Genomic DNA, 27,781 nt, shown 5'->3' with positions numbered 1-27,781 from the left:
TATGAGAGGAGGTGGGTGTAGGAGTGGATCCCATCAGAGGAAAAAGAAGGCTGAGATTCGAGCTAGGGGTGAGAGGTAAAGGGCGTCTGGATTGGTGAGACCATGAACCATGGCGGTTGGGAGAATTGCAGTGATGGATAATCATTGCAAATATGTAGATGGTTTTTATAACTAAACATCTGTCCAAGAAGAGACCTGGAAACGTACCTGTGGCTTATGTACAGGCTTTGGAAGCAAGATGCTCAAGGGACCCAGGGCGGTGGTGCTCAGATGCAGGGTAATAAGGGTGGGTGAGCTTGGGAACCATGAGACGGCTGGTGGGAAACAGGACCCGGCGTCTACCACAGGGGAGGCGAAGTTACCCACCCCAGGCTTGTGGGGAGCCAGCCCTGTACCCACAGCTTCCCGGGTCCAAAGCCAGTGATCAACCAGCTGCTTTGTGGCTTCGGTGGGAGCGCTGTGTTCAGGGTGCAGGCCCAGCAGGGCTCCTGGGAGGGCAGCCCGATCACCTGCCGTCTCTACTGCCCCTGAAGAAGGGTGCGGAGCCAGGGCTGCTCTCGCGGGATGACAGCGACTCCCACGCGGGTGTCCTCTCTCGCTTCCCGGGGTGGATCTCCCCGGGCAAGAGCAGGGCAGGGCCGTCCCCGGGGAGACTGGCACAGGGGGAGGGACAGGCAGGTCCCTGCAAGTCGGGGGAGGCAGAGGAGCCTCCAAGACCTGTCCTGCAGTTTCCTTGGTGTTTCACCCACAAAACCCAAACAGCAGTGAACGCGCTGGCGTGTGTTCCCGGGTCAGGGCCCCGGGAAGCTGAAGCCACCCACCCTCGCGCTGGCTCTGGAGGCCTGCACACCTCTCGCCAACACACACTCATGCACACACGTCACTCGCGCACAGACACACAGCTACTGCGCGTGAAGGCTCTCCCGCCCCAAGGGCTCACCCAGCCGCCCTGGAGGGGGTCACCCGTCCTGTCACAACTGCAAGGAACTCAACATCCTCCAGGCAGGGGATGCCCCTCCTCCTGCAGGGTCCCCACGGCCCGAGCTCTTGATCTAAACTCTGCTGTGCAGAGCAGTGGGCACAGATGAAACAGGTAAGACCGTGGGTCCAGGGAGTTTCCTAAACAGGTTTCTGTGCTTAGGGCTGACTTAGTAAACCCACGAGCCAGGCCAAGTTCACAGCTTCAGCCACCCCATTCTACATCCTCCTACCCCCTGGCAGCTTCAGGGGCTGCCTACTCCAGCCCAGTGCTTTCCAGTCTTCCCGCAGCTCCCAGGCAGGACCCCTCTGGGATTGTAAATGAAGGGTCCCCTCCTTCCTGGTGTCTCTGTAGAGAACCCTGGTCTTAATAGAACGGAATCAGAGAAACTGGGGAGCTAGAGGAGGAGTATTCTGCAGGGACAGGAAGCCTTCCCCTCGGCTCTGAACCCACACTTTGAACATTCAGTTAATCAACAAGTCTCAGCACCACCTGTGCACCCGGCTCTGAATGCAACCGGCTCCCCGCTTTCCCGAAGCAAAAAGGCAGGCAGCCGCATCCCCGCCTAAGGATCTGCCAGCCACGCTGGGCTGGAGAGTGATGACGCCCGCAGTGCCATTCTGGGAGAATCCCACTCAATTCTACCACCATCTGCCCTCCACCAGCCCCACCCCGTGGGATGAGAGCCGGCCAGCAGCCCCGAGAGAGGACAGGACCGCTGGACACAGCCCTCCCACTCCTCCAGGGCCTGCCATGTCCGCTGAGGGAGGCTCCTCTCCCCTTCCCACCCCTGTCTCTAAAATTGGGGAAGCCCTCTTGAGCCCCCCTCCCCAGCTTGGCCAGGGTCCCTGTGAGAGTCACATGGGCAAAAGCCTCTGGGGTGCCGTGGTTGGCCATCGGGAGTGGGTGAGGCCGGGGTGCGCTGCTTCCCTGCCACCTCTCCTGGGCAGACCGGCCGCTCCAGTTCCTGCATTTCTCATCTGTGGCCGCCGGCTGTCCCTCCCTAGGAGGAGGATTGCACCCCAGGACGTGGGGTGGGTAGGGAGTCTTCCTGCTCCCTCTGCTCGGACTTTCAGGAAAGGAGGGGGTTCCCATCCCATGGCAAGGCTGCCGCTGGAGCTCTGTCCTCAGACCGACACAGCCTCGGTCCCGCCGCTTGTCCCAGCTCTGACGTGAGCCCCTTGGGCGGCTTGGCAGCAAGCTCAGAAGGAAGCTCCGTAGAAGGTGCGAGAGACATGGCTGAGCAGTTATCCGAAGAGCAGACGGCCGAGAGCAAGGAGGCCTTCGACATATTCGACAAGGACAAAGACGGTGCCATCAACATCCAGGAGCTGGGCGCCGTGATGCAGAAGCTGGGCCTGAACCCGTCGGAGGCCGCGCTGAAGGCGCTCGTCACTAGGGTGGATGCGGACAGGGATGGCGTCATCAGCTCCCAGGAGTTCCTGGCAGTGATAGCCAAGGGGGTTCAGGCCAGAGAGGACGACCTGAGGACAGCCTTCCAAGCCTTCGACCTAGATGGCGACGGCCACATCAGCGTGGATGAGCTCAAGCAGTCCATGGCCCAGCTGGAGGGGGTGTCCCAGGAGGAGCTGGTCGTCATGATCCAGGGGGCTGACGTGGACCAGGACGGGCAGGTGAACTACGAGGAGTTCGTGCGCATCCTCACCCAGAAGTGAGGCCCCCCGGCCGCCTCCTCCTTCTGCCCGACTCCGGGCCTGCTGCGTGGTGGGGCTCGGCTTCCGAGGTGGGGACGCCAAGGGACAGTCTAGGTGGTGGGTGGGAAGTGCCTCCCCGTGGGGACCGCTGGCCTCTCCCGGGCCTGGGGTCTGCTCTCTGCCCGGCGAGGCCTTGTGTGCTCGTGCGATGGGGGTGCTTCCTACCTCGCAGGGCTGTTGTAAGGAGCCCCAAAGTGACGTGGTGGTCGGAATAAAAGGGATCTGAGCTCCGAGGTGGTGACACTGTGCTTGAATGGGGGGCGTCCAAGGGCCCCAGATGGTGGGGTTCTGTTGAGCCTCTCCCTCTTTCACTCGGCCCTAGTGGGGGACACGGCCCGCAGATCCCCCTCTGATGCCTGTGGACGAGGAGGCTGGCGAGCGCCACGGGGTGGAAGGGGGAGAGAGGGGACCCGAGGGTCTGCCTGAGCTTCTGGTCAGGACCTGAGGCCGGAGCCTGGACCAAGGGCTGGGACATACCTGCACCACAAACGAAGTTTATCATCCTTTGCATGTAGCCAACTGTTCTTCAGGCTCGAGTTGAAAGAAAAAATAGCGTGTGTGTGTTTGTGTGTGTGCGCACGCGCACGTCCTGCCTTTGAGACGTGGGATCTTCTAGAGTAAAGGTGGCGGCCCCGGAGGACTGGCCCTGCCCCACCTGAAGGAGGGCAGGACAGTTGGGAATGGGAAGGACCAGAGGTGCTGTGATGGGTGAAGGGCAGGGCGTTCCCAGTCAGATCTGAGGAGGACACAGCTCAGGGAGGAAGGCGCCCCCCCACCAGACCCCTTGGCTGCAGCCTCTCAGGGCCTTTCTGTGGCGGGGGGCTCTGAAGTGGCTCCCAGGCTGGGGAGCGCGCATGGAGGAGCTGGGGGGGAGTCCAGAACGTGGAGATGGGAGACGAGGGTCTGCCTGCAGCACCCACCCCCCCATGTCAAGCAGAGGTGCGATTTGAACTTGGGTTTCTGTGCTGTTGCTGTGTGTTTCTTTAAAAACTATCTTAGCCAGGGAATTCCCTGGCAGTCCAGTGGTTAGGACTCTGCGCTTTCACTGCCCAGGGTGTGGGTTTGATACCTGGTCGGGGAACTAAGATCCTTCAAGCCGTGCAGCATGGCCAAAAGAAAACAACAACAACAAAAAAACACAAACCAAAAAAAAACAGCAACAAAAACTATCCTAGCCAGAGCCAAGGCAAAGGTTCTCAGCGCAGGGTGGGGAAAGGCAGAGCCCGCTTACCTGAGGGATTATTGCAAAATACCTGCCTGGCCCTTTACCGCCCCCCTCATTCCGGCACGTGGGCGGGTGAGTGACAGCACTGTCCCAGGGCAGTGGGAGCGGGATCAGGCCACCCAGGTGCAGCTATGGTATCGATGAAGTTGTTCCATTTGGGGACATTTTCAGTGGGTCACTCAGTCTCCCATGACCTCACAGAGGGCTGCCCCATCCATCCTAGCCCTGACTCAGGGTCTGGCCGAAGTCCTTTCCTCGGGCCTGGGTTGGAGGGTGGGGAGGCAGAGAAGAAAAGCAGGAGCTCCTGTCCCTGAGGGTTCCGAGGGGGGAGGGGCTGTAGCATCTGGAGGAGATAAGATGGGAGACAAGTGGGGCACAATCAGAGGAGGGGAGGGCGGCAGCAGCAGGCACCCATCCTGGATGGGGTTGTTTCCCCCTCTCTGCCCAAGAAAGTCCCCATCCTCTTAGGGACGCAGGTCATAGAAGTTAGTTTCTAAGTGAGAGGTTCCTAAATGCCAGGCTGGTCCAGGAGGAAGTGTTCCAGGCTCTGTATGGAAACAAGAAAAATAAAGACATTTTGACGAACCTAATGTATTCAGTTTTTTAAATTCTGAGAATATGCTCTTTCTATAGTGTCTGTGTGTTAAATGTCCTTTCTTTCATGAAGCGACTATGATGGTAGGTGATAGTTTTGTGAGTTTTCTTTTTTTCTTTCACATACTTCCTCTGAAATGTGGGGAATTCCACAAGTGCCCAGCACTGAATTTTGACATCTTACTGTCCTGTGAGGCCCAAAGCTCTGAGAACAATGGCTCCAGTCTGTGGAGTATAAAACTGGTTTTCTTTCCTTAAAAACACTATTCAGTAAACTCCAAGTTCAGGACTGGTGCTTCCTCTGGAGGAGAAGGAGGGATCCGGGAGGCCCTCGATCAATGCCTCAAGGTTTTGTTTCCTAGGCTGCCTGGTGCTAGGATGCTAATACAGGGATGCTATTTTATTCTCCGTATTCTTGTGTGTGTAAGATATGTTCTACTGAGAACATTGCCAGCAGTTATGGACGGTTAGAACTTACAGAGAGAAGGAGAGAGGTAAAGCCACCAGCAGCCCAGGGAGGTGGGGGCCAGGCTGGGGTGACAGGTGGGACCCCTGAGGCTCATCCCTGCCGAGCTGTTGCCGAAAAGGGTTCGATGGGGCCACAAGGCAGGAAGAAAGCAGCAGAAATATCTCTTCATCTATTGCCTGGGGAACAGAATGGGAATCTGGGGTCTGGGAGAGGAAGTGACTTACTTCAGGCCTCAGATGAGAGAAGGACCTGGATGGACCGCAGGGCTCCACCTGCACAGCTGCTTTCCAGGAGGCGTCCCGGTGGGCCCCCCCTTGGAGGAAGGAGCCCTGGGGAGGGGTCTGGTGGGGACCAGGGCTTCATCGTCTTCTTAAATCTGCCGGCCTGTGTTTTAGTGACTTTCTTCTTACACCTGACACTGCAGACACAGAAAAAGAGCTTCACGTTGGCTCCAGGTGGCCTGGATGACCTTGGTGGGGGGGGGCCCAGGTTACCCAGCCCCTAGTCCTGAAGCTCCCCCGCCCCATCTAGACCCCGAGAGGATAAGGAGAGCGAGCTAGAAGCCTCTGGTGGCTCGAGGCCACATCAGAAAACCGGGGGCTCCAAAAGCCACCTCTCTGAAAATCCATTTGCTGAGACTAGTTCTGCAAATGGTCAGCTTGCATTTCCCAATTTCCCAAAAAATTATTTCTAAAGACACTTCGTAGTGTTACAGAGATTCACATTGGATAAGATGTTCTCAGCCGTTGTTGAATATTTCTCTGAAGTTTTGTTTAGTTTGATATTTTAGTTTATAGTTTGACTGTGGCTTGGAAATTGTTTTAGTTGCTGTCAGTTCACCTGAACATCGAACCATAACCTGACAGAGATGAACGGTCTTTTTTTTTTGGTGGGGGGGAGGGTCTGATTTTGGGGAAGGGGAACCAATTCATTTCAAGATGGAGTAGTTAAACCCTTGGAATCAGAGATGTAAGGATTACAGTTGGGGTGGGTTTCTCTCCTCTATTAGATTTTCAACACAGGCTGCTGCTTTGGTACTTCTTTCAGTTCACAGATTTGTTAACTGGCTCCATCAAAGGGATATTTTGCATGGGTTTTAAGTATTTGGTAAATATACCAAAGTGCCTGGAATGTGAATCACACACAAAACTGACATTTGGCTAAGCAGAACTGAACTGATACATTTACGGGAACTGGTTGGGGTGAAACCACTTTGGTGAAAACAAAACTAATCTCAACTAAAGCAAAAATTCCTCCAAATCTTTCGAGGCATTAATTTTAATGAATTATGCTACCTCTGGTCAAAACAGATGTTTCAAATTCCATATACTAAATAATACATTTTCTTCATCGAATTGCCCCTGTATCTTTTAAATCTTAATTTATACCTATTCCTGACAGGACTTCTAAGGTCCATATCAAATGCCTCCTCCTCCAGGAAGCCCTCCAGAACAGGACCTAGCATGTTGTGGATCCTTAACATATACCCTTGGAGTGAATGACTAAACCTCTCCCTCTTAGTATGAGTCTCTCAAGGTGCATCTCGTATTGTAATTCCTTGTGGACAAGGCCAAGTCTCCTGTCTCAGGACCCCACATAACGCAATAAAACTCATCAACATTTACCCTAGATTGTAAACCCATTGAGCTCAGGGCGTGTGGATTTCTGGATTGGGGTTGGTTTAGTACAAACCCTCCCACCATCTGCACTAGATGCCAGGAGACCTGGCAGGCTCCCTCCCACGTGAGGCATGACCTCTGCAGGAGGAGGTGGCTCCCGTACTGCCGATGGGTTGAAAAGGAATCTCTACAACTTCACACTCGACGGGAAGATGTGTGACTGGAGAGAGAGGGCGCCTTATGCCCTGGCTTCTAAGAACCATGAAGACAGTCTGCATCTGATCATAACATCCCAGCTGTTCTGTATTCGGTTTCTCCAGAGAAACAGAACCACAGAACCGGTAGGGTCTGTAGAGACACAAGGAGATTTGTTATAGGAATCGGCTCATGCATTATGGAGGCGGAGAAGCCCCAGGACCTGCCCGCTGTGGGTGGAGACCCAGGAGACCTGGGGACGTAGTTCAGTCCAAACCAAAGCCTGAGCCTCGGGGGCTGACAGGGTAAGTCCTGATCTTAGCCTGAAGGCTCAAACCAGACCCATGTCCGAGGGCAGGAGAAGGTGGATGTCTCAGCTCAAACCAGGGAGTGAACTTGCCCTTCCTCTCCCTTTTTGTTCTGTTTGGGGTCCTCAATGGATTGGATGATACCTACCCACAATGGGGAGAGAAATCTGCTGAACCTGGTCACATGCTCATGGCTTCTGGACACACCCTCACACACACACCCATTAACACTGTTTCCCCAAGCTCTCTGGGCATCGTTTAGCCCAGCCAAGATGACACATTAAAGTTAACTGTCACAAAGTTCTTTCCCTCTCGGTGTAGGAGGGAAATAGATTCCGGAGGGAGCAGCCCCCTCCTGGGAAACCAGGGCCTGCCTCCCCCCCACCTCCCCCCGCCGGCATTGCCCAGCACAGGTGACCTCACCTGCCCCTCCTGTGCTCTGCTCCGGCATTACCACAACTTGGGAAAGGGCCCGAGTGCCTCTGCAAGCTCCTCCTTGCTCACCTGCCACTGTTTGCTATCTCGGGCGCTTGGGTCTCTTTCCCACTCAGATGACCCCGCCCCAGGGCACTGGCACGAGCTTCCTGCGTCACCTCTGCCGTTCCAGCCTGAGCCTTCGCTATAAGCTGTGATTCTCAGTCCTGGTTGCCAACTAAAGCACCCGGAGAGTTTTTGAGAAAGGCCACGTGTGGGCCTCCCCCTCCCACGATGTTCTGACCCTCTCCTTGGTCCAGGGGTCCTGGGCTAAACCACCTGCTTCATGCTCCCAGGTGCTTCTGTGGCCAAGGTTGAGAAGTAAAGAAGATTATGAAGCCCTTACCTGCCCCGAAGCCGTGGTTCTGCCCAGTGGCCCAGGCCTGAGCCTCCTCTGCCCCAGTAGGCAGGGGGCACAGTGCTGGGGGGCGGATCGGGGCGGCGAGCACAGGCTCTGCAGCCCACACCAGGAGGCTGCTGTCACCCAAGTCCAGTCTGAGTCACTTTGGGAACAGACGGTGCTCTGCTGGGTGACCCGTGGCCCCCCAGGCACTCTGCCTCCCCGAGAGCCAACATGGAGCCCCCACCTTTCTGACCTTTAGCCCAGACGGAAGTCAGTTCTCGGGGAGGGGATGCCAGTGCTCTCAAGGAGCCTAGTTTTCCTGCATCCAGGCCCGTGGGGTCACGACAGCATGGTGGTGATGGTGGTGACATTCACTCACTCATTCATTCCTTCCATGGTGTTTCCTTGAGCCCCACGCCTCCCCGTGGGCCTGTGAGGATGGGGGAAGGTCACAGCAGGCTCAGGAGGAGATGGGAGCCGCCCGAGTGTGCAAACGGGAGCCGACACTCACCTCGGGAGCCGGGCTCTTGTTGGAGCGCAGGGATTCCTTTCTCTTTGCATCTTCCCCTCCTTCCCTCTTTTCTTCCTTCAACATTATTTCCTGACTCAGTGTTAGGCGCTGGTGATGCAAGAAACCCTCCACTTTGAAAGCTCCCTGTATCAGGGACCAACGTGGGCACAGATGATCGCTGTTGGGGAGGGGATGACCACTGGGGAGAGCTGGTACCCCCTGGGATGGGGACTCATCCTGACGGGGGCAGAGGCAGCTGGACATGACGTTTCAGCCGGGTCTCTGTGTCCAAGGCTTCGAAGACCACGTGGGTAGTGGGCATTTCAGGCTCGGGGAGAGTTCGGGGTTCACTGGAGCCGGGGCTGCAGAGCCTCCCTTTTAGGCACCCTCTCCGCCCATCTTTGGGCTCGTGGTTCTTCCTGCTCAGAAGCAGCCTCATACCTTTGGGGAGGGCACCAAACACCCGGACCCCATGCTTGTCCAGAGAAGTGTGGGCTGCCTAAACTGCGACATAATCCTCTCTCCTTGAAGCCATTGAAATTCTGGAATCTCTGTCTTTAAGGATGAGCCTCCTTCCCAGGGCTCTGACCGTGGGCGGCCCCGCACTGGCTGAGCTGCCCCTGGGCTGGCCCTGCTTCAGAGGCACCTGAGGTCTGGAGAGGAAGCAGCCAGTGGAGCCTTTGGGAGCGGGTGCGCAGGAGGGGTTCTCTGCTACCTTAGGGACTTTGCCTTAGCTGTTACCCTTGTCACTGGATCTCAGCCCAGAGCGCCTGCCTCACTATCGACGGTTGTGCTTCCACTCCAGGGAGCATGGCTCTGCTCTGTCCCATGCTTGTTCCTCTCCATCCACCATCCCCCCCCCACCCCCCGCCCCCGCCAGCTGGAACATGAGCGTCAGGGCCGCCGGACTCCATGCGCCCTGCTCATTGCTGTTATCCCAGCGGCGGGGCTGATTTCATAGGATGGATGAACAGCACGGACACGGCCATCGCTTTCCTTTCTGGGCGCCTCACTTCTCGGTGAAGGGTAGAGACGGACTGGAACCTGCCCAGAGAAGGGTGACCAGGAAGACACTGCAGCAGGGGGGGGCGTTCAGCCCGGAGCAGGAAGACCTGCACAGCGGCTGTTGCATAGCCGAAGAGCCGCCCCTGGAAAGGGATTCGGACCTGCTCCAAGCGGCCCCGGGGCCGGCATGTGTGCTGGGGGCAGGGGGTGAGTTGGGGCGGGGAGCCGGACGGCAGCTCAGCAGGACGACGCTCCCGGACCGCAGGGCCACCCGAGGGGTCTGGGGCTGCCTCGGGAGACGGGGGACAGAGGCGTTCCCAAAGATGCTCGGGAGACATTCGGGAAGGACCATGGAGGAGTCTCACCCATCCTGCGGGTCCTGGGCTGGATGGACGTTGATGTTCCTCCCGTTTGTGAAGTTCAACGGTTCTGCAGTTTGGGAATCGTTTCCGAAGGTGGGTCTAAAGACCCTTGTTTTATTGGAAATACTGAGTGTTACGGGCTGTATTTTGTGTCCCCCCAAATTTATGTGTTGAACTCTAACGACGTGTGAATTTTTCTCTGGGAAACAGACCCTGGACAGAGTGGGGAGGGCCAGGGATGGGAGGGTTGCTGCTACAAGCCAGGTGAGCCGAGGATGCTGACGGCCACCCGCACCCCGAGAGCCGATGAGGAGACTCTCCCTGGAGCCTCCCGCCGGGGACCAGCCCCACCTGCCCACAGACACCTGGCCTCCAGATCTGTGAGGACAGAGCCACCAGGTTTGCGGTCACTCATTCTAGCAGCCACAAGAGACAAGTATAAGTGGGTAAAAAGTGTCTGCACTTGCTCACAAATGCACATCGAGGAAGGAGCTCCCAGGCTCTCCAGGGCATCGCCCAGCAGAGCCAGCGAGGTTCTCCTAATGCTCAGGGACGTCTGAGCAGCTCCGCCCATCCTTGATCACATCTGGAAAACAAATGACGCAGCGACTGTGGTTTGTTCGGTGAAAACACAGTTTGGGGAAATAATAGGGGTCCGGGGTGGGAGAAAAGTTTGGAGGCGTCAGATGCAAGGTTCCTGAAGACCCTCCACTGCGAGGCCAGGGCAGTGGGGAGGACAGAGGCCTCCCAGGCTGTGGCGCAGCCAGACGCCAGGCCCTGGAAGTGAGAGCCAAGGGTTTGAGAAGGGCTGGTAGTGGTGGTTGGGGGGGGGGGTCTTCACCCACCACCCACCCCCGAGGCCAAGCCCCGTTCGCCCCGGGCAGAGGGGTTGGGTGGCGGGTGGTCTTTGACGCGAGGACCCAACCCTGTAACTGGGGCCCAGCTGTTCCCTGGGGCTATGGCCCAGGCAAGGATAGGGGTCACGGTCCTTGAGGGGAGAGAAGGCAGGACAGGGTGCCCCGTCACCAGAAGAGGAGGCCCAGGGAAGTCTGTGGGCATGGCGGGGTGGGCTGGGGGCACCAGGCAGAGGCCGACCCAGGCTCTCCCCCTGCAGCTGCTCAGGCCCGCTTCGCCGGCGGCCTCGGGGTTCTGGAAGGAAGGGCAATACATTTGGTGAGGACTTACTCAAGCCCACTGTGGGTGGGGGAGCGAAGCTGGCCTCATTAGGTCTCTGGCAGAGCCCTTGGCCCTGGTTTTCTCGTTTGCAAAACAGAGGTAGCAGCAGCTCTTCCCCTGCGGGCTTTAGCAGGTGGTCATTGGACTCCAGACCAGCTCGGATCTGGTAAAACACGGTGCAGAGGCAACCGCACGGGGTCTCGGTGTTGTGTGTGTCTTGTCGCAGGCTCCCGGGTCCCTGCAAGTGTGTGCAGAGCCCGGGGGCTTCCGGGCCCGAGATGACTGGCTGGTTTCACTCCGACACCTTGGGGTGGAGCCTGAACAGTCTTCAGGGCTCCGCTTCCTCCTCTGGGTTTTCCATGAGGCAGAGGGGATTTCCTGGCAGGAACCACTGCGTTATCTGTCGGGGCCAGTGGGCAGGGGTGTTGGAAACACAGCCCGTTATCACTCCCCAGACAATGCTGGTGTCTTGCTCCGTGGCCGGTGCTGGCAAAAAAGGAAAAAAAACAAAAACGCTTTTTTGGCATATGCACTTTTAGACCAGAGGATTGTGTTTGCATGTATGTTATGATTATTACTGGGGTGGGGGAAGAGAGGGGAGAAAGAAACAAAAGTAACTGGTAGATTTTTTTTCTTTTAATTTTTTGGCCACGCTGCGTGGCATGTGGAATCTTAGTTCCCCGGCCAGGAATCGAACCCATGCCCCCTACAGTGGAAGCGTGGAGTCTTAACCACAGGACTACCAGGGAAGTCCTAAACTGGTAGATCTGAAAGGGAGTCCGTTGTTGACCAGAGTTTGGGGCCTGATGGTACCCGAGATGATTTTAGGACTTAACCTGGCAAAGGTAACAAAGGAGAGAGGTGACCTCCCTTTTCAAGGCAAGAGTGCCTCGGGCAGGACTTACCGTGTTGCTTTCAGGATGCTGATTGTTATTGTTTCCTTCTGGTTAGAGCGAGGGAAGCTGGTTTTCCACTTATAATCACCATTTTAAAAATACACTTATTAAATGCAGAATGTGTCGATTAAAGAAAAGCGGGTAGAGAATGGTTAAAAAAATGCAGAATTATGACTGTGGCTCTAAATGACTGGGTCTTTGGAGACACGGATGTGCTCTGAACCTTCCATTATACTGAGGATGGGCTGAGGCCACGGAAAGGGTGGGCTTGAGCCAAGTCCCAAGAGGGAAAGATGGGTAGTGGGGACGGTGTGTGAGTGCCTTGGAGAATGAGAGAGACAGAGGATAGTGACAGTGAGGGATGCAGGAGAGAACTTCACCTACATACTCTTCCGGGGGGGAGCCGGGGGCAGCGCAGGCGCAGGTGGGGGCAGAGGAGGCCCGGGCCTCGAGCTCCTGCAGGTGCCGCCAGCCTGCCTACCTCGGCTCTCCCCCTGGGGAGGGGGCACAGCACAGGCCCCTCCTGACCCTTTCTCAAGACCAGAGGGAGCTCAGGACTCAAGCCAGGGGCCAAAATCTGGCTGCAGCCACGGGGGGACCTTTTTAAAGATTCAGCTTCCAAAACTTCTGATTCATTTCCAAAGGTTTGCAAAAACTCCCTGAGGTCTCAGAACTTGTTTTTGCTCATCAGGAAGAACACCAGGGACCACTTCCTGCCTCGTGACCTGTAGGTTTCCATCCAACCCAAAGGGAGGTGGAGAAGCAGGGGCTGGGAGGGGGATGGGCACTGTTTGGCCTGAAGTGAGGAGAGAAGAGAGAGGGCTTGTTCTTCGTGTCCAGGGGAGGCGGAGAACGAAGGTCCGGTTCAGTAACTCCAGGAGGGAGTTAGGAAGGCATCCAGAAAATGTTCTCAAAACGAATGAATAGATGACAGCCAGCAGGTCATCTAGTAAACCTGCCCAAGCTCTGAAGCCAGGGGCTCAGCCAAGTCACTGCTGGAAGCTTCTAGCATACACAGAAGTCTGGATGGAAGTGTAGAGTGGAGGTGCAGAGGGAGAGAGCCTTCCTGAAACTGCCCTGCAGGCTCTCCTCTCTGCATCTCATTCTCCTGCCGGGCCTCCCAGCCCCATGGGGACATGGCTGCAGAGGCTGGGAGACAGCCCTGCTTCTGAGGAAAGGGTCTCTCTGGAGACTGAAGAAAGGACGTCTCCAGGGACTGGGTAGCGAGAGTCCTGCCTGGGTCTGGGGGTGGGTGGGAAGCTGTGTAGCTGAGTTTAAGGGGTCCCCTGGGGACCACCAGGTAGAACCTGGGGGAGGTTGCAGACACCGCCCAGGCTGGATGTTGAGTTACCTCCGCAATGAGGTGCAAGAGCCACCAGAAGCGTGAAGGACAGGCCGTTGGGGGAGTGACCACCGTCCTGTCCAGTAGGCGGGGGCAGGTGAGGCATGAGTGAGGGAGGCGGTCAGCCTTGAAGCCAGTCCGGGGGGCAGTGCAGCCTGGAGCAGCTCGGCTGGAGTCACAGGAACGGGGCGCAGCTCTCAACCCCGTGGACAAGTCAGTCCTCCGCTGTAAAGTCAAGAGATTGAGTAAGACCGGGGATTTCAAGGTCAGCTTGTTTGCCTTGTCCAGTGGGATGCAGGATTCAGGGACAGAGGGCAGCAGGCCTTAGACCACAGCTGCGCCTGGTTGATGTTTATGACCTACTCCCCTGTTTGGGGCCCCGGGAGACGAGCCTTGGTTTCTCCTTCCTGAGGTCTGGACTAACTTACTCTCTCTGGTTTGGTCCAAACCCCAAGGCTTATGAGCCCCCTCGGACCGGGCTCTCCCCAGGTCTCCCCACGACAGCTCCAACCCAGCTCAGCTATCAGGGTCTGTACTTACCTATCACTACGATAAGAAATTCTGTAAAAACTGTTACTAAACCAGGCTCAGTTTGCGTAGCAGCCAAACACCAAAGCACCGAGGTTTGCAGCCGAGAAAGTGCAGACACAGCCAGGCGAGGAGACTGGAGAACAAACCTCAAACCTACCTCCTTGAAGGCGAGGGCCTGGGGTATTTATGGGGTAAGGAAGCAGCGTTGTCTGCGGCGTGGGGCGTGGCGGAAAGGTGATTGGAAATAAGAAAAAGGTGAGTTTCATTGTTGTTCTGAACAGGTGTTAAGCTGCAGGCTTTTCCACGGGAGCTTGTTCAGAAGATGGAGGAGTTAGCAGTTCTGAAGGTGGCATTTTGGGCTCCTGATGACAAAAGGTCACCACCAAGCAGATACTTGTGCATGCCCAGTTGGAAGGTCGGTGGTCCTAAGCAGCCTTAAGTGGCTGGGGCTTGAACTAGACACAGCTGGCTCCAAGTTCCTGGAAAACAGCTCAGGCAAACATCTTATTGTTTGGGCTCCGTGACATGTGGAGGACGTTCAAGTCTTTCGTGGCAGCAATGAAAGCGAGCTTCATAGATGAGGGCAGGTACAGGTGCAATGGACTTAACAGGCCGTCACCCTCGGCTTCAAAACCTTCATCAACACACACAATCTTACAATTTCTCCAGGAGCAAATTAGAGAGTGGTTCTGGCCCAGCATCTTTGATGCGGTTGCAGTCAAGAAGCCAGCGGCTGAGGCTGCATCAACCAAAGGCTTGGCTTGGGACGTGAGGTCTGCCCCCCCACCCCGTGTCTCCCACACGCGGTGGGCAAGCTGGTGTTGGCTGTGGGCACAAGGCATCAGTTCCTCCACCCGGGGGCCTCTCCATAGGCCAGCGTGAGTGTCCTCACAGCATAGTGTCTGGCTTCCTCCAGGACCGAGTAAGGCAGAAGAGGCTTCAAAGTCACATGCTGTCATGTCCATCTTATTCTGTTGGTCATGCAGACCAGCCCGGATGCACTGCGGGAAGGGGCTGGAGAAGGTCTGAATTGCAGGACGGGGGCCCATCGGAGGCCTGGCTGCCACAGGGCCCTCGCGGGGCTGGAAGTCTTCAACCAGTTCGTTTCCTGTAACACTGACTCTTGCTGAGGCAGAACTGAGATAATTTAGCCTTCCTGGTTCATTTAGCAGACACGTCCGAGCACTTTCTCTACGTCAGGAGAACTGGTGCGTAGGACACAAAGACCAGTAATCTTACAGATGAGTAGAGAAGGTGATGCTCACACTGGAAAGTGTTAAATGTCACAGGGGCAGCCATAGACCCCCGGTGCGGTGGGGACGCAGCAGTGGGATGGGTCTACAGGGGAGTCAGAGGCGGCTGCCTGCAACGGGGGAGGCCTAGCTGGGTCTGAAGGATCAAAACCGAGGGTGATCATTAACTAACTCCATCGCACCTGCCTTTACTAATCAAGGTTGTTTTTTTTTTTAATTTTTAGTTATTTTATTTTATTTATTTATGGCTGTGTTGGGTCTTCGTTTCTGTGCGAGGGCTTTCTCTAGTTGTGGCAAGCGGGGGTGCACGGGCCTCTCACTATCGCGGCCTCTCTTGTTGCGGAGCACAGGCTCCAGAAGCGCAGGCTCAGTAGTTGTGGCTCACAGGCCCAGCTGCTCCGCGGCATGTGGGATCTTCCTAGACCAGGGCTCAAACCCGTGCCCCCTGCATTGGCAGGCAGATTCTCAGCCACTGCGCCACCAGGGAAGCCCTCAAGGTTCTTTTAATTGTTGCTACAAAAGACTTGCTTGTCCTCCAGGCCACATGGAGCCTAAACAATAAGATGTTTGCTCCAGTTTTTTTCCAGAAAGTTGGAGTCAGCTGCGTCTAGTTCAGCTGAGCAAGAGTCAGCTGTGTCCAGTTCGAACTGAGCTGGTTAAGACTGGGTGGGACCACTGACCCTTCAACTGGGCAGGTGCACGTGTCCACGTGGTGACCTTTTGAACGTGCAGAGGCCTGTAGCTTAGTTACGTCTGCGCAGAACGACCATCATCACACCTTTTCCCAATCAGCTCTCCCCACGCTCCCCACGCCTCAGACCACCCTGCTTCTTTAATCCTCATCCCTTAAGTACTGTGGCCGCTTGCCTTTGGGGAGCTGGATTTGAGATTTGTTTTCCTATCTCCTCGCCTGGCTGCCTTGCGAATAATCCCTCTCTTTGCTGCAAACCTTGGCGTCTCAGCATTTTGGGTTGCTGTACACAGGCAAAACAAGCCTGATTCAGGATGAGTAGGAGGTCACTAGACAGAGGGAAGGAGAGAGAGGGGGAGGGAGGGGGGGAACAGCGTCCCAGGTTGGGGAGCCCGCCTGGCTGCTGCAGGGGAGGGAGGCTCAAGGTGCCCGCATTGCCGGGCTAGGGTGTCACTTTTCACTGCTCTGATTTCAGCACCTTATTTTGCATCCCTTGGACCCATGCTGTTCAGCAGGCAGATGCCAACAACTGCACTTGTTTGTTACTGCAACAAAGAAACTCACTGGAAAGTTCTCAGAGATCCAGCCCCGGAGGACCTGGCCTGTTAGAGCGGCAGAGAATGACTGCAGAAATAGTTTCCTCTTGTGGAAAAGATTGTTTCACGCCCCTGCCGTGCAGGCAAACATCATTTCGTGTTGCAGGGACTCTGCCCAGTTGCTCTCAGATGGGGGGTGTGGGGGTGTTTATTTACTTGCCTGTGTGTCATTTTCCTTTGTTTCGGGCAAGTGCACTGCCCGCTGGGGTCAGGCACGCGTAGGTCTGAGGGAACACACCTGACTCAGGCCTGCCGGTCCCGGACCGCGTGAAGGCTGTGCTGGGTTTCCAGCTACCTCTGCTGCCCTGTAAGAGGCATGTACCTTTGACGCTACGGAAACATCACCTGCTGGCTATTCGTCTATCCCTGTGGTTTGTGAGGTTTGTCCCGTGTGGGCTTCATTGCTGGCTGTCTTGGGCCACACGTTCCTTTGGGGCAGAGACTCTGTGCGAAGGTGCCCCCCCGCCCCCGCCCCTTGCCTGGAGGGCACTGATTGCAGGCCCTGGAAATGCGGTAGAGGGGCAGGAAGAAAGTGGGGGCGAGGGCTCCACCCTACACCTCATTCCCCTGTATCTGCAGCGTCGACCTCGGGGAACCTCCTGCCCTTCCCCTCCCTCTCTTCCCCGTCATCACAGCTTCTGCGTGTTTTCTCTGACAGTTGGGGGAGGAGCCGAGGGCTGAGCATCACACCTGGAGATGGCCCGAGATGAGCATCCAGGTGGGCCCGCGGGGTTGCCTGGTAGGGAGAAGGCGGACTGGCTTGAACTCGATGCTCGACGGTTGGCGAAGATGCGCGATGTCAGATAACAGCCTTTTTCCAGTCCTGGGGCAGTTTCTAGGAGCGGAGGGGGGCCTGGTGCCAGCCTCTCAAGTCACGTTCAACGGGCAGCTATAGCCCGAGCAGTTGGAGGGGAGAGAATTACTTCAACCAGAGGGCTGCAGCCTGCTCCTTCCTCATCCCGTCCCCCAGCGCTGCCAGGGAGGGGGCAAATGGCAGCCCTGGGCCTCTGTCCACGGGGCACGGAGGAGATGCCCCGCTCGGACTCCAGGCAGAGAGACAGAAGAGGCAAGGGCCTCTGCCCGGGGCTGGTCCACCCCTGCTCAGCTGAGACAGAGGCGGCTCCAGCCCAGACTCAGCAGGGGTGGACAAGGGGCAGTTCGGAGCCCCTCCCACCCAGACTGCGGGCACCCGGGGCACGTGCCTGCCTTAGATCTTGACCCTTCAGGAGCTGGAGGTGCGGCTGCCCTGGGTGGGCGGGGCCTGCGATTAGAGCCTGAGACCTGGCCTCTGGGTGCACAACGTCCCCGAGCAGCCGTGGGCTGAGAGCGAGGGCTCCTGGCCCGGTCACCCAGCCAGACGGGCCTGAATCACTGTGCTAGGTGCTCGCCAGCAATGTGTGTAGAGCGTGTGCTCTGTCACTCCAGTTTTGATCTCTGTAGACAGTCCTTGAAGGATGTGTGCTCCTAGTGGCACATTGGGTCTGGGTAATTTTTTTCTTGCTCTTAAAAAAAAAAAAAAAAGACTTTATTTTCTTAGAGCAGCTTTAGGTTCATGGCCAAATGAAGTAGAAAGTGTAGAGTTCCTGCATCCCTCGTCCCTCATACCCACAGTCTCCCCCACCATCACCATCCCCACCAGACGGCACATTTGTTATAACTGATGAAGCTCCATGGACACGTCATCCTCACCCAGAGTCTATTGTTGACATTAGGGTTCACTCTTGTGTTGTATGTTCTGTGGGTTTGGACAAATGTACAATGGCGTGTATCCATCATTACAGTATCATTCAGAGTAGTTTCACTGCCCTAAAAACCCTCTGTGCCTCACCTATTTATCCCTCCCTCTCCACTAACCCCTCAAAATCAATGATCTTTTTACTGTTTGCATAGTTTTGCCTTTTCCATAACATCAGTATAGTTGGAATCATACAGCATGTAGCCTTTAAATTTCCTCCATGTCTTTTTCATGGCTTGACAGCTCATTTATTTTTAGCGTTGAATAATATTCCACTGTCTGGATGCGCTGTAGTTTATTAATCCATTCACCTACTGCAGCACATCTTGGTTGTTTCCAAGTTTTGGCAATCATGAATAAAGATGCTGTAAAAGCATCCATGTGCAAGTTTTTGTGTAGACATAAGTTTTCAACTTCTTTGGGAAAATGCCGAAAAGCATGATTGCTAGATCACGTGGTAGGTTTTGTAGTTTGTAGTTTGGTTAGACTGCCAAAACTGTCTTCCAAAGCGGCTGCACCATTTTGCCTTCCTGCCAGCAATAAATGAAGGGTTCCTGTTGCTCCTCAGCCTCGTCAGCATTTGGTGTTGTCAGTGTTTTGAATTTGGGCCATTATGATGTTGAATATCTTTTCATATGTTTGCCACCCGTGTATCTTCTTTGGTGAGGTGTCTACTCAAGTCTTTTTAAACTGGTTTGTTCATTTTCTTATTGCTGAGTTTTAAGAGATTCTTTTTAAGAGGTTTTTTTGGTATATTTTTGGGTAATAGTCCTTTATCAGATGTGTCTTTTACAAATACTTTCTTCCAGTCTGTGGAGCCTGTGGAGTCTGAGATGAGGGTCTTCTCATTCTCTAGAGGCAATTTCTTTTTTATACTTTCCTGAGTTATTGAAATTTTCCATGATGAAAATGTATGATTTTATTTATTTATTTTAGTTTGGGCTGCGTTGGTTGTTCGTTGCTGCATTCGGGCTTTCTCTAGTTGCGGCGAGCGTGGGCTTCTATTGTTGCGGAGCACGGGCTCTAGGCGTGCGGGCTTCAGTAGTTGTGGCTCATAGGCTCCAGAGCGCAGGCTCAGTAGTTGTGGTGCACGGGCTTAGTTGCTCCGCGGCATGTGAGATCTTCCCGGACCAGGGCTCGAACCCGTGTCCCCTGCATTGGCAGGCGGATTCTTAACCACTGCACCACCAGGGAAGTCCGAAAATGTATAATTTTTAACAACAGAAAAAATTATTTTTAGAGCTCTAACATTTTGCTTTGATATATATATATAAATTAAAAAAAAATATATATATATATATATATATTTGAAGAGCAAATATCAATTCTCAGAGGAAATAGTTAAATCTTCTGGATTGAAATAAGGACTATGCCACTTGAAACTAAATGTGAAAACAAGAGCAAGGAGTTAAAAAAAAAAGGATGTTTGTGCCTTACAAATAAAAACCACCCAGAGGAAGACCAGGAACGAACAGGAGAGCAAATATAAGCACCAGGATATACAGCTGGCATAGATGATCACTGACCTACTTAAGGAAGACTATTATTGTTATCTAGGGTAGAAACATGACCTTTAAATTTATTATAAGACTTAGAAGAGAGCCTTATGTAGGAAATATACAATTCAGCCCATCTCCAATTTTCCTGTCTTCAGGTACCATTCTAGCAAGTTGCTAAGATGTTTTGAAGGTACGTTTTAAAGGTTTCCCTTAATGGCTTAGTGTTTAGGATAATGGCCTTGTTTTCATGAAGTGGAGTACACAAAATCAAGAGATTTGATAACTTATCATGATCTAATTCTTTAGAAAGATCATTCTGGTTGCTGTACGGAGGGTGGATTGAGTGGCGAGGAGGGGAATGTGGGGACCAGAGCTTACTGCAGCTCACCCTGGGTGGGATTCTGAATGTGATGTGAAGTCAAGGTGACGCGGCTCAGAGAGTGAGTGGTCATGGCGTGTGAGTGAATTAGAGGAATCAAGGGTGGATGGATGGTGGTGTCATCTACTGAGATGGGGGAAGGCTCGGGGTGGCGGGGGAGAGGATTAGGGGTGGACAAGCAGTGGTCCTCTTGGGTCACGTCAAATGTGAGATCTTAGATTTCCAAGTGGGCACATGGGAGAGGCTGCCGTGCCGGGTGGTGAGTCTGGAGCTCACGGGAGGGGTGAGGGCTGGGGGTGGCCTTTGGGAATTGTCAGGCATTGGTGACAGTGAAGTCATGGGAATGGATCAGGTTTCCCAGGAGCATAGAAGAGGTCTGGGGACCGAGCCCTGTGGCTCTCTGCCATTTCAGGTTTGGAAGAGAAGGGCCCAGAGAAGATGTGAGGGAGGAAGGAGGACTAGGGGAATGTGCTGGCACGGCGGCTGGAGGACGAGGGCCTTCAGGAAGGAAGGTGGCGCCTGCTCCCAGGGACCGAATCTGGAGAATTAACCCAGAGGGCGAGGCCTACCGGGGACGGGACGGATGGTGGGTTTAAGCTGGCTCTTCTTAGAGGAAGCTGAGGGGTAAGGCACATGCTGCTCGGGGCCACATGGGCCGCAGTGCGAGCTCCAGGTGCTCAGGGCCAGCGTGAAGGGCAGACGAGGCTTGCCCGGAGGGGACCCCGGACAGTGGGAGCCGTGGGGACGGACGCACATGCCCGCTGGTCTGCCGGGGGCATGGGGCTGATTTTGCAGAGTGCTCGGAGCACAGCAAGAACGAACTCTCAGGTCCCGTGTTTGGGATTTGGCAGAGTGGGGTGGGGGAGGCACTGGAGACACCCTCCACCAGGAGCGGCTTGTGTCCTGGAGGGAGCGGGCTGGGGGGAAGGCAGGCTGGGCAGGACGGCAGTGGCCCATGGAGGCTGGGCAGGGGTGAGCGGGCACCAGGCAGCAAGTTGGGCCTGTATTCAGAGGGACGAGGGAGCCACGTGATCACATAGGCTGTGGGTAACACAGCGGATGACACCAGGCGCTGGTCAAACCTGAGGGTGCGGGTCTCTAAACGCGCAGAGAAGCTGGTGTTTGAGGGGAAAGAAAGGGAGATGGAATGTCCAGTTAAGCCTCTGCTTCCTAGTTTAGGGGGGGCAGCACCCTGGTTGGAGGGCTGGGACCAACAGGCCTTGAGGCCTCGGCACAAGCAGAGAGCTCAGAGGCCGGGGCCGTGGAGCCCAGGTCAACACCCCCGCTCCCCATTTTCTAAACCAGGGAAACGGGGTCACGTCTTTTCTTCCCCTTCACTCCCAACACTTCTGCCAGCCCTGCGCCACCCTCTTCCTTTTCAAACTGAAAGAGCACCTGCGGCCACCTGGGTGGGGGGACACTGACAGGCCACCCTCTGCCACCCCTTCCCCGCACCCCAGCTTTAACATCCCCCCACCCCCAGACCTCCTGGGACGGGAAGTTGTGAACACAGTGAGTGGAGTAAACAGCACCAGCAGTCCGAGCCCAGTTTCCAGCTCCATCTTAGTCACCTGCCAGCTATGAGGCCCTGGGTGATGCTTTGACTCTGAGCCTGCACCTGCATAACAAGGAAGATGGCACTGAGTCTGAGAAGTATAAGGCATCAAGGCTGGAGAGAGCTCTGGTTTTTGGTTTCCGATTTGAGAACAGTGTCAGCTCCTGGGAACAGAATGAAACCAGTTTCTGCAGAGCTGTGTGAAGAGGTGAACTGACCAGGGTCATACCTGCTGCCTATTCGAACCAGACACGAACCTCTGCTGTGGTCACTACTCATGACACACTGGTTTCCAAAGTCTGTGGGACTCCTCCAAGGCGGGTCCTCCCGGCAGCAGAGGCGGCATCTTCGGGGGACACACACAGGCCGGCACAGGCCTTTAACCTCAGCTCTGCCACACACCTGCCGGGTGATCCTGGGCGAGTCATGTGATGTTTCCAGATCTCAGATGCCTCAGCCGGTGAAGAGGGGATCAGACTAAACTCTCTGTGTGAGGTTCCAGGCCTGACTTTATTGATTTGTCTCTCCTGGCCCTGCCCAGAGAAGGAGGGAAACAAGACCCCCACCCCTGCCCCCAGCAGCAGCTACAGAGAAATCTGAATTCTGTGGAAGGTTAGCTGAATTCTTCGAAGGTAGCTGATTTTGTCTCACCTTCTGGGTTACTCAGCAGCACAAACATTACCAGAGACTGTAATGCTGTCTCCTCTCTTAAGGGGCAGGGATGTAGTTAACCAACTGGCCCCTGCTGGAAATTCTCAGGGTCGGGCCACATGGAGTGGCTTCACTGGGGACCTGGGAACATCTTTCTCACTGCCTCAGCTCAGGGTGGAAAACACGTTCGTGTGCCTGGGAAAGAGGGCAGGTGAAGGAAGCAGATGATGGTAGAGGGAGACATACAGGGAAAGGAAAGTAAAGGGAGGAAAAGGCTGTGTGGATTAAACCAGAATCCAGATTAGTCCGATCCTGTCGCCAAACTGTAACAGAGGACACAAATGTTGAATTTAGGCAAAAGGTTTGTGTATCTGTGAGAGGGTAGAGAGCAAATCATCTATATTTGATAAACATTCTGCCTTTATTTTGAAAAGTGAAGACTGGGGGTTCAGAGTAGGTTAAGAGTTTGAAAAGTTGGAAACATTAGGATCCTGGAATTTCATTAAGTTCTTTTTCTTTTTAACTTCTGCTTCTTTAGTGAAAAATTTCACTTATCTTCAAAAAGATACACAAAGAATATAATGAATTCTCATGATCTCTCATCCTGCTTCAGCAATTCTCAACTGCTGGCCAATCTGGTTTCATTTTTATCCCTAACCATGCTCCTGCCCTGTAATTTTGAAGGAAATCTCAGACCTCATACAATTTTATTGGCTCAGTGGCTAAGAATCCTCCTGCCCATGCAGGAGACACGGGTTGGAGCCCTGGTCTGGGAAGATCCCACACGCCACGGAGCAACTAAGCCCGTGCGCCACAACTACTGAGACTGCGCTCTAGAGCCCACGAGCCACAACTACTGAGCCCACGCGCCTAGAGCCCATGCTCCGCAGTAAGAGAAGCCCCCGCTTGCCGCAACTAGAGAAAGCCTGCATGCAGCAATGAAGACCCAATACAGCCAAATATAAATAAATTTATATTAAAAAAAACCCATATCTAGGGGACTTTAAATATCCAGTCTATCCTGGATATTTCGGATTGTCTTATTTAAAAACAATTTGATTTAGGATCCAAGTAAGTCCATACATTGCAATGGTTTGACATGTCTCTTAAGTCATAGATACCTCCATCTTTCAATTTTATTTTATTGAAGAAACTGTCATTTGTCTTAATTTCCTGCAGATGCAACTCAGGCTGATTTTCTTGGCAAGACTGCTTAGGTGGTGGGGGCACCACTGTCAGGAGGTACTCTGTGTCTGGTGGTCTTTACTAATGGCTGAAATATAGATCCATCAATCCACCAGGGCTTACAAAATGGTGATATTCTATCATGCCTTCTTCATTAATTAGCTGTGCTACTGCTATAAAGAAAATCTTTCCTTCCTCAGCTGTTCAGTTACCCTGAGATACGGTTTGTAGAGGAAAGGGCAGAATAAATGCTTGATTTTTTTTTTTATCAGTTCTCAAAGGAGTCAGTTGGTTTCATGAGATACTCCAAAGGCGATTTAAAAGGTTGTGCTTTTTCTTACAGAATCATTTTGAAGCTATGGATTTAAACATTTATTCCCTAGTGGATGCTCCCATTGTCTCAAAGCATTCATGCTAAATAAGATTATGTACCACCAGACCTGAGGAAACCACCATATCTGGTAAGTTCCTCAGACTTGCAGTTGGTTCTGGAGTTGCTCAAATATGCAAGCAAAACCCCAAACTCCTCTGATCTAGGAAGTTCTAGACTCTAGGACTGAGGGAGATTTTCTTTGCTAGGATATTCCTCTCTTGGGTATTAGCTTCAATGGACAAAGGAATGTGATTCTTTCAAGGGTGTTCGCTAATGCTGATTAAGAAAAGCCCAAGTTTGCAGGTTGAGGTATCACCTACTTTGAATCCCAGGACTTCTAACCCTAACAGACAATACTACCCACAAGTTTCCCCTTTAGGGACAGGCAGGAGTTCTAATAAGGAAGAGAACTGGAGAGATGCCCACTTTGGTCTGTATCTCAGTCATCAAGACTGACAGATGGGAGCCTTAGCCAGGCATTTGAAGATGGCTGTAAAATGAATTCAGTAACATTAGTGTTAGCCATACATATACTGTAGAAAACCAAGTACTGCGCTGGGTCTGCACGTTTACTCAAGCACTAAACATAAAGTAGAGCTACGCCAGCACAAGAGTGGCGAGTCGCCTCCTGGATCAGCTGAGGAAATGCCAGTCTTAATACATTCAAGGGTGATTTAGTGACACTGGTGTCCCACTGGCTGACAGTTAATCCAGATGCCCAAGCTTCCCCTCCCACCTGTGTGCACACATCCTAGGTTGAGCCCTCCGTTTAGAGAGACTACCCTTTGCTCAAAATATACAAACACACTCATGGAAAGAAGTTAAAAGAGAAACTGGACTTACTTCAACTCAGACTCTGAAGAGTTTAAAGGCAAACTGAGAAGCTAATAGATATATGTCAGTACTTACTATATAGCATTTACATAATGGCTACTGGCTAGATCAGTGATTACTAAGTGCTGACCCAAGGAATTCACTGTATCAGAATCACTAGGGGGGAGTGTTTACAAATATAAATTATCAGCCCTCTACTCCCACCCCTCCAGATACTCAGTGAAACAGGTGTGGGAATTGGGGGAGGGGAGCTAGGGGGTGAGGCTCAGTTACCTTTATTTTTTTCAAAGTGCCCCACGTGACTCTGATGCCCAAACAGGCTTGAGAACTACTAGGCTCAATCATCAGATGTTCTCAAATATAGATGCAATTTATGAAGAGTGTTCATTCTACACAATTATTCAGTTTCTGGGTCTTATTTTTTCCCTTGAGTGAACCCAAGGAAGCTAGAGTTTTCAGTGGAACATCATTTCATTAATATTAGAACTACTATTGTTTCTACAACTTCAGAGGCTGATCAAGGTAATTCTGGAAGAGACTGTACCTTATAACATCTCTAGAAATGATTAGAAATCTTGCTGATTTTTCAGATCACAACCACTGGTATAATCTACACTACTGACTTTGAATGTCCAGAGTTAGAAACCTGATATACCTAAATTAAAATCAGAAATTAATCAAATTAATGAGGATGCTTTGCTAATAGCTTTACTATTGTATCCAGAAAGTGGCCAGATGTTCAGCTGTCTTCAATTCAACTGCTGTTTCTGATTATAATGTGTTCTAAATGGTTTAATAAGATTCAAAAAACTTGACCTAATTGAATCTTTCTCTTACTTTTCAATGAATTTCAAAGATGTAAGTATTTATGACTTTTTAAAAAACTCTGTGAGGCTTGCCATCACCTCCTTTGCTATACCAACGCATTCTGGCAAACGTCCCCGAAACATCCACCAGCCAAGAAACCTTTAAGGGTGATTATGTGTGTGACTTTTTTTTTTTAATTGTATAATTCATTTATACAGAGAAATCATTTGGATTTAACTATTTACAGTCTTTTTCAATTTTCATTTCCACTGGCCAAATATAGTTCACATAATAGTCAACATTTACTTGAGCTGATCACCATTACAAATCTGCCATGACACAGGGCTTTTAGCCCCCCCGCCTTAAAGACTACGATCTCATTTGAACAGAAACATTTCATAGTAAAAGATTCACCAGTCTCTTATGAATACATCTGCCAAAACTGATCTCATATGGTCAAATTTTCAACACATTTTCTTTTCAAACCCATTATTTGCAAGTACTGTAAACCAAGGCAAATACAGTTCACTTCCCTCAAGCCTTCTACAACTTACTACACACTCTCAAGTTTAGCTTTTACTATCTTTCATAAATGTCTGACACAACCAGACATTTTTTACTTTAAGACAAAACTACACTCTTTTTCCCTCTTTTTTTTTTTTTTTTTTTAATACTTATTACCAGCCAACTGCCTTCCCTCTTGCTTTTCAGACAATATTAACTTTCCATGAAATCCTTAAGGTGGTTTTCTTTCAGTAGTCCAAAATATACTGAGTCATTTCATGTATGTTCTAACCCTGAAATACTACACTTTAAAAATTGCAATTTTCTTAACTGGCTCAAAAACAGTATGGCTTGATTTCACTTGGTAAAGTTAATATGATTTAAAAATACACACACACACACACACACACACACACACACAGACACACACACACACACACATTTTTAATCAAGGAAGAAAAACACTTTAAAGACATGCCAATTTGAAAAGGCATCAAAGTAAAAAAATAAAAGCAAATACTAAAAACTACTTTACAATGAAAAAATTAAATAATTGGCAGGTTAAATCAATGAAAAATGAGGAATGTGCAGTGAAAAACAAACTAATAAAAAGCATTCCAGTTGGTAAAATGGAAAACCTATTAAGTTTTGTTTTTCCAAGAAACTTATGTTTCAACATAAATTCTGAAATGTTACAAACATATATTCCAAGTAGATCTTAGATGCTGATGTTAAAATTTCAAATTCTGCATGCAAAATTTATCAAATAAACACTGGTAAAATCCTGGTATTTGCAAAATTTTAAGCTTTGGCCAATATTATAAATATCACAATTGGTATTAAAAAGTCATGATGAATGCAGAATGAAGAGAAAACCCATTTCATAAGTATTTCATTTGATTAAAAATACCAGACTTACATGTTCTAGATGATCTTGAGGAAAAAAAAAAGACTGCAGTTTAACAGTAATCTGTATACATATCTTTAGCTGCCATTAAAAAAAATAAAAAAATAAAAAACAACCACCAAAACCCAACCAAAAACAGAAAATGTGAAGACTGGTATTAAGTAACCCTGCAACGCTCCCATACTCACATTACAAGAAAGAACAACTGTACACAGTTATAAATAAAGTCTCTCCCCTGGTTACCACAGAGCTTCCTTTACACCAGTGTCTCTTTCCGCTTGCCACCGACCTGGGCTTTGTCCCTGGCTTTTCGGAGGCCAGCCTGGGCTCGGGGCGCTTTCATGCCCTTAGCGTCGTCTGCTGTGTGCACTGGGGTGACACTTTCGGAAGCGTCTCCATCAACTTCCACCTGAGTCACGCTGGATGCCGTGGACGCCCGTCTCTGGGCCCTGGCATTGCTGGCAGGGGGGCAGTTCTCTCCGTACTCCTCGTGGGGCTCCGGCAAGCCCTGCAGCTCGGAGGGGCTGGTGGCCTGCCGGGAAGGGGCCATGGCAGCTCGGATACAATTGAACCACTGCTGCTTGTGGAACACATCATTGGCTTGTAGAGTGTGGGACTGGCCTGGAGAGGGGTCTTGGAAGCGAACTCGAAAGATATTTTTAGCTAGGAAAAAAAAAAATTAAAAAATGGAAATCAGGGCTTCCCTGGTGGCACAGTGGTTAAGAATCTGGCTGCCAATGCAGGATACACGGGTTCGAGCCCTGGTCCGGGAAGATCCCACATGCCGCGGAGCAACTAAGCCTGTGCGCCACAACTACTGAGCCTGCGCTCTAGAACCCGTGAGCCACAACTACTGAGCCCACGTGCCTAGAGCCTGTGCTCCACAACAAGAGAAGCCACCACGATGAGAAGCCCGCGCACCGCAAGGAAGAGTAGCCCCCGCTCGCAGCAACTACAGAAAGCCCGCGCACAGCAACAAAGACGCCAACGCAGCCAAAAATAAATAAATAAAAATTAAAAAAAAAAAAAAAAATGGAAATCAGACTTAAAAAGTTTATTCTAGATAAA

General features: G+C 52.2%; 2 protein-coding genes and 2 long non-coding RNA genes across 6 annotated transcripts in view; 2 read left to right on the top strand and 2 right to left on the bottom strand.

Moving 5' to 3' along the window:
• Positions 1-1,542: 1,542 nt before the first annotated feature.
• LOC309626455 (uncharacterized protein) lies at positions 1,543-2,927 on the top strand. The gene is given in 2 exon segments (XM_082387180.1): positions 1,543-2,135; positions 2,138-2,927. Coding segments are annotated over 2 exon segments (1,074 nt in total). The 5' UTR covers positions 1,543-1,579; the 3' UTR covers positions 2,656-2,927.
• A 4,606-nt stretch (positions 2,928-7,533) lies between these two features.
• Positions 7,534-16,706, bottom strand: LOC309626476. Its single transcript, XR_014243220.1, has 3 exons — positions 13,223-16,706; positions 10,985-11,461; positions 7,534-10,385 (listed from the first exon to the last, which is right to left on the bottom strand). It is a non-coding gene; the product is annotated as an uncharacterized lncRNA (long non-coding RNA).
• LOC309626480 lies at positions 13,363-26,759 on the top strand. The gene is made up of 2 exons (XR_014243224.1): positions 13,363-13,430; positions 17,665-26,759. It is a non-coding gene; the product is annotated as an uncharacterized lncRNA (long non-coding RNA).
• The window catches only part of NET1 (neuroepithelial cell transforming 1), a 52,790-nt gene continuing 50,482 nt past the window's right edge, over positions 25,474-27,781 (bottom strand). For all 3 annotated transcript variants that reach the window (XM_082387150.1, XM_082387152.1, XM_082387151.1), the window contains one exon: positions 25,474-27,376. In XM_082387150.1, the coding sequence (XP_082243276.1) occupies positions 26,970-27,376 (407 nt within the window). In that variant the 3' untranslated portion in view covers positions 25,474-26,969. The remainder of the gene's footprint in view (positions 27,377-27,781) is intronic.

This window comes from Balaenoptera borealis (genome assembly GCF_965194805.1).
Source record: "Balaenoptera borealis genome assembly, chromosome: 3".
Lineage (NCBI taxonomy): Eukaryota > Metazoa > Chordata > Mammalia > Artiodactyla > Balaenopteridae > Balaenoptera > Balaenoptera borealis.
This window is presented reverse-complemented; position numbering and strand designations above follow the sequence as displayed.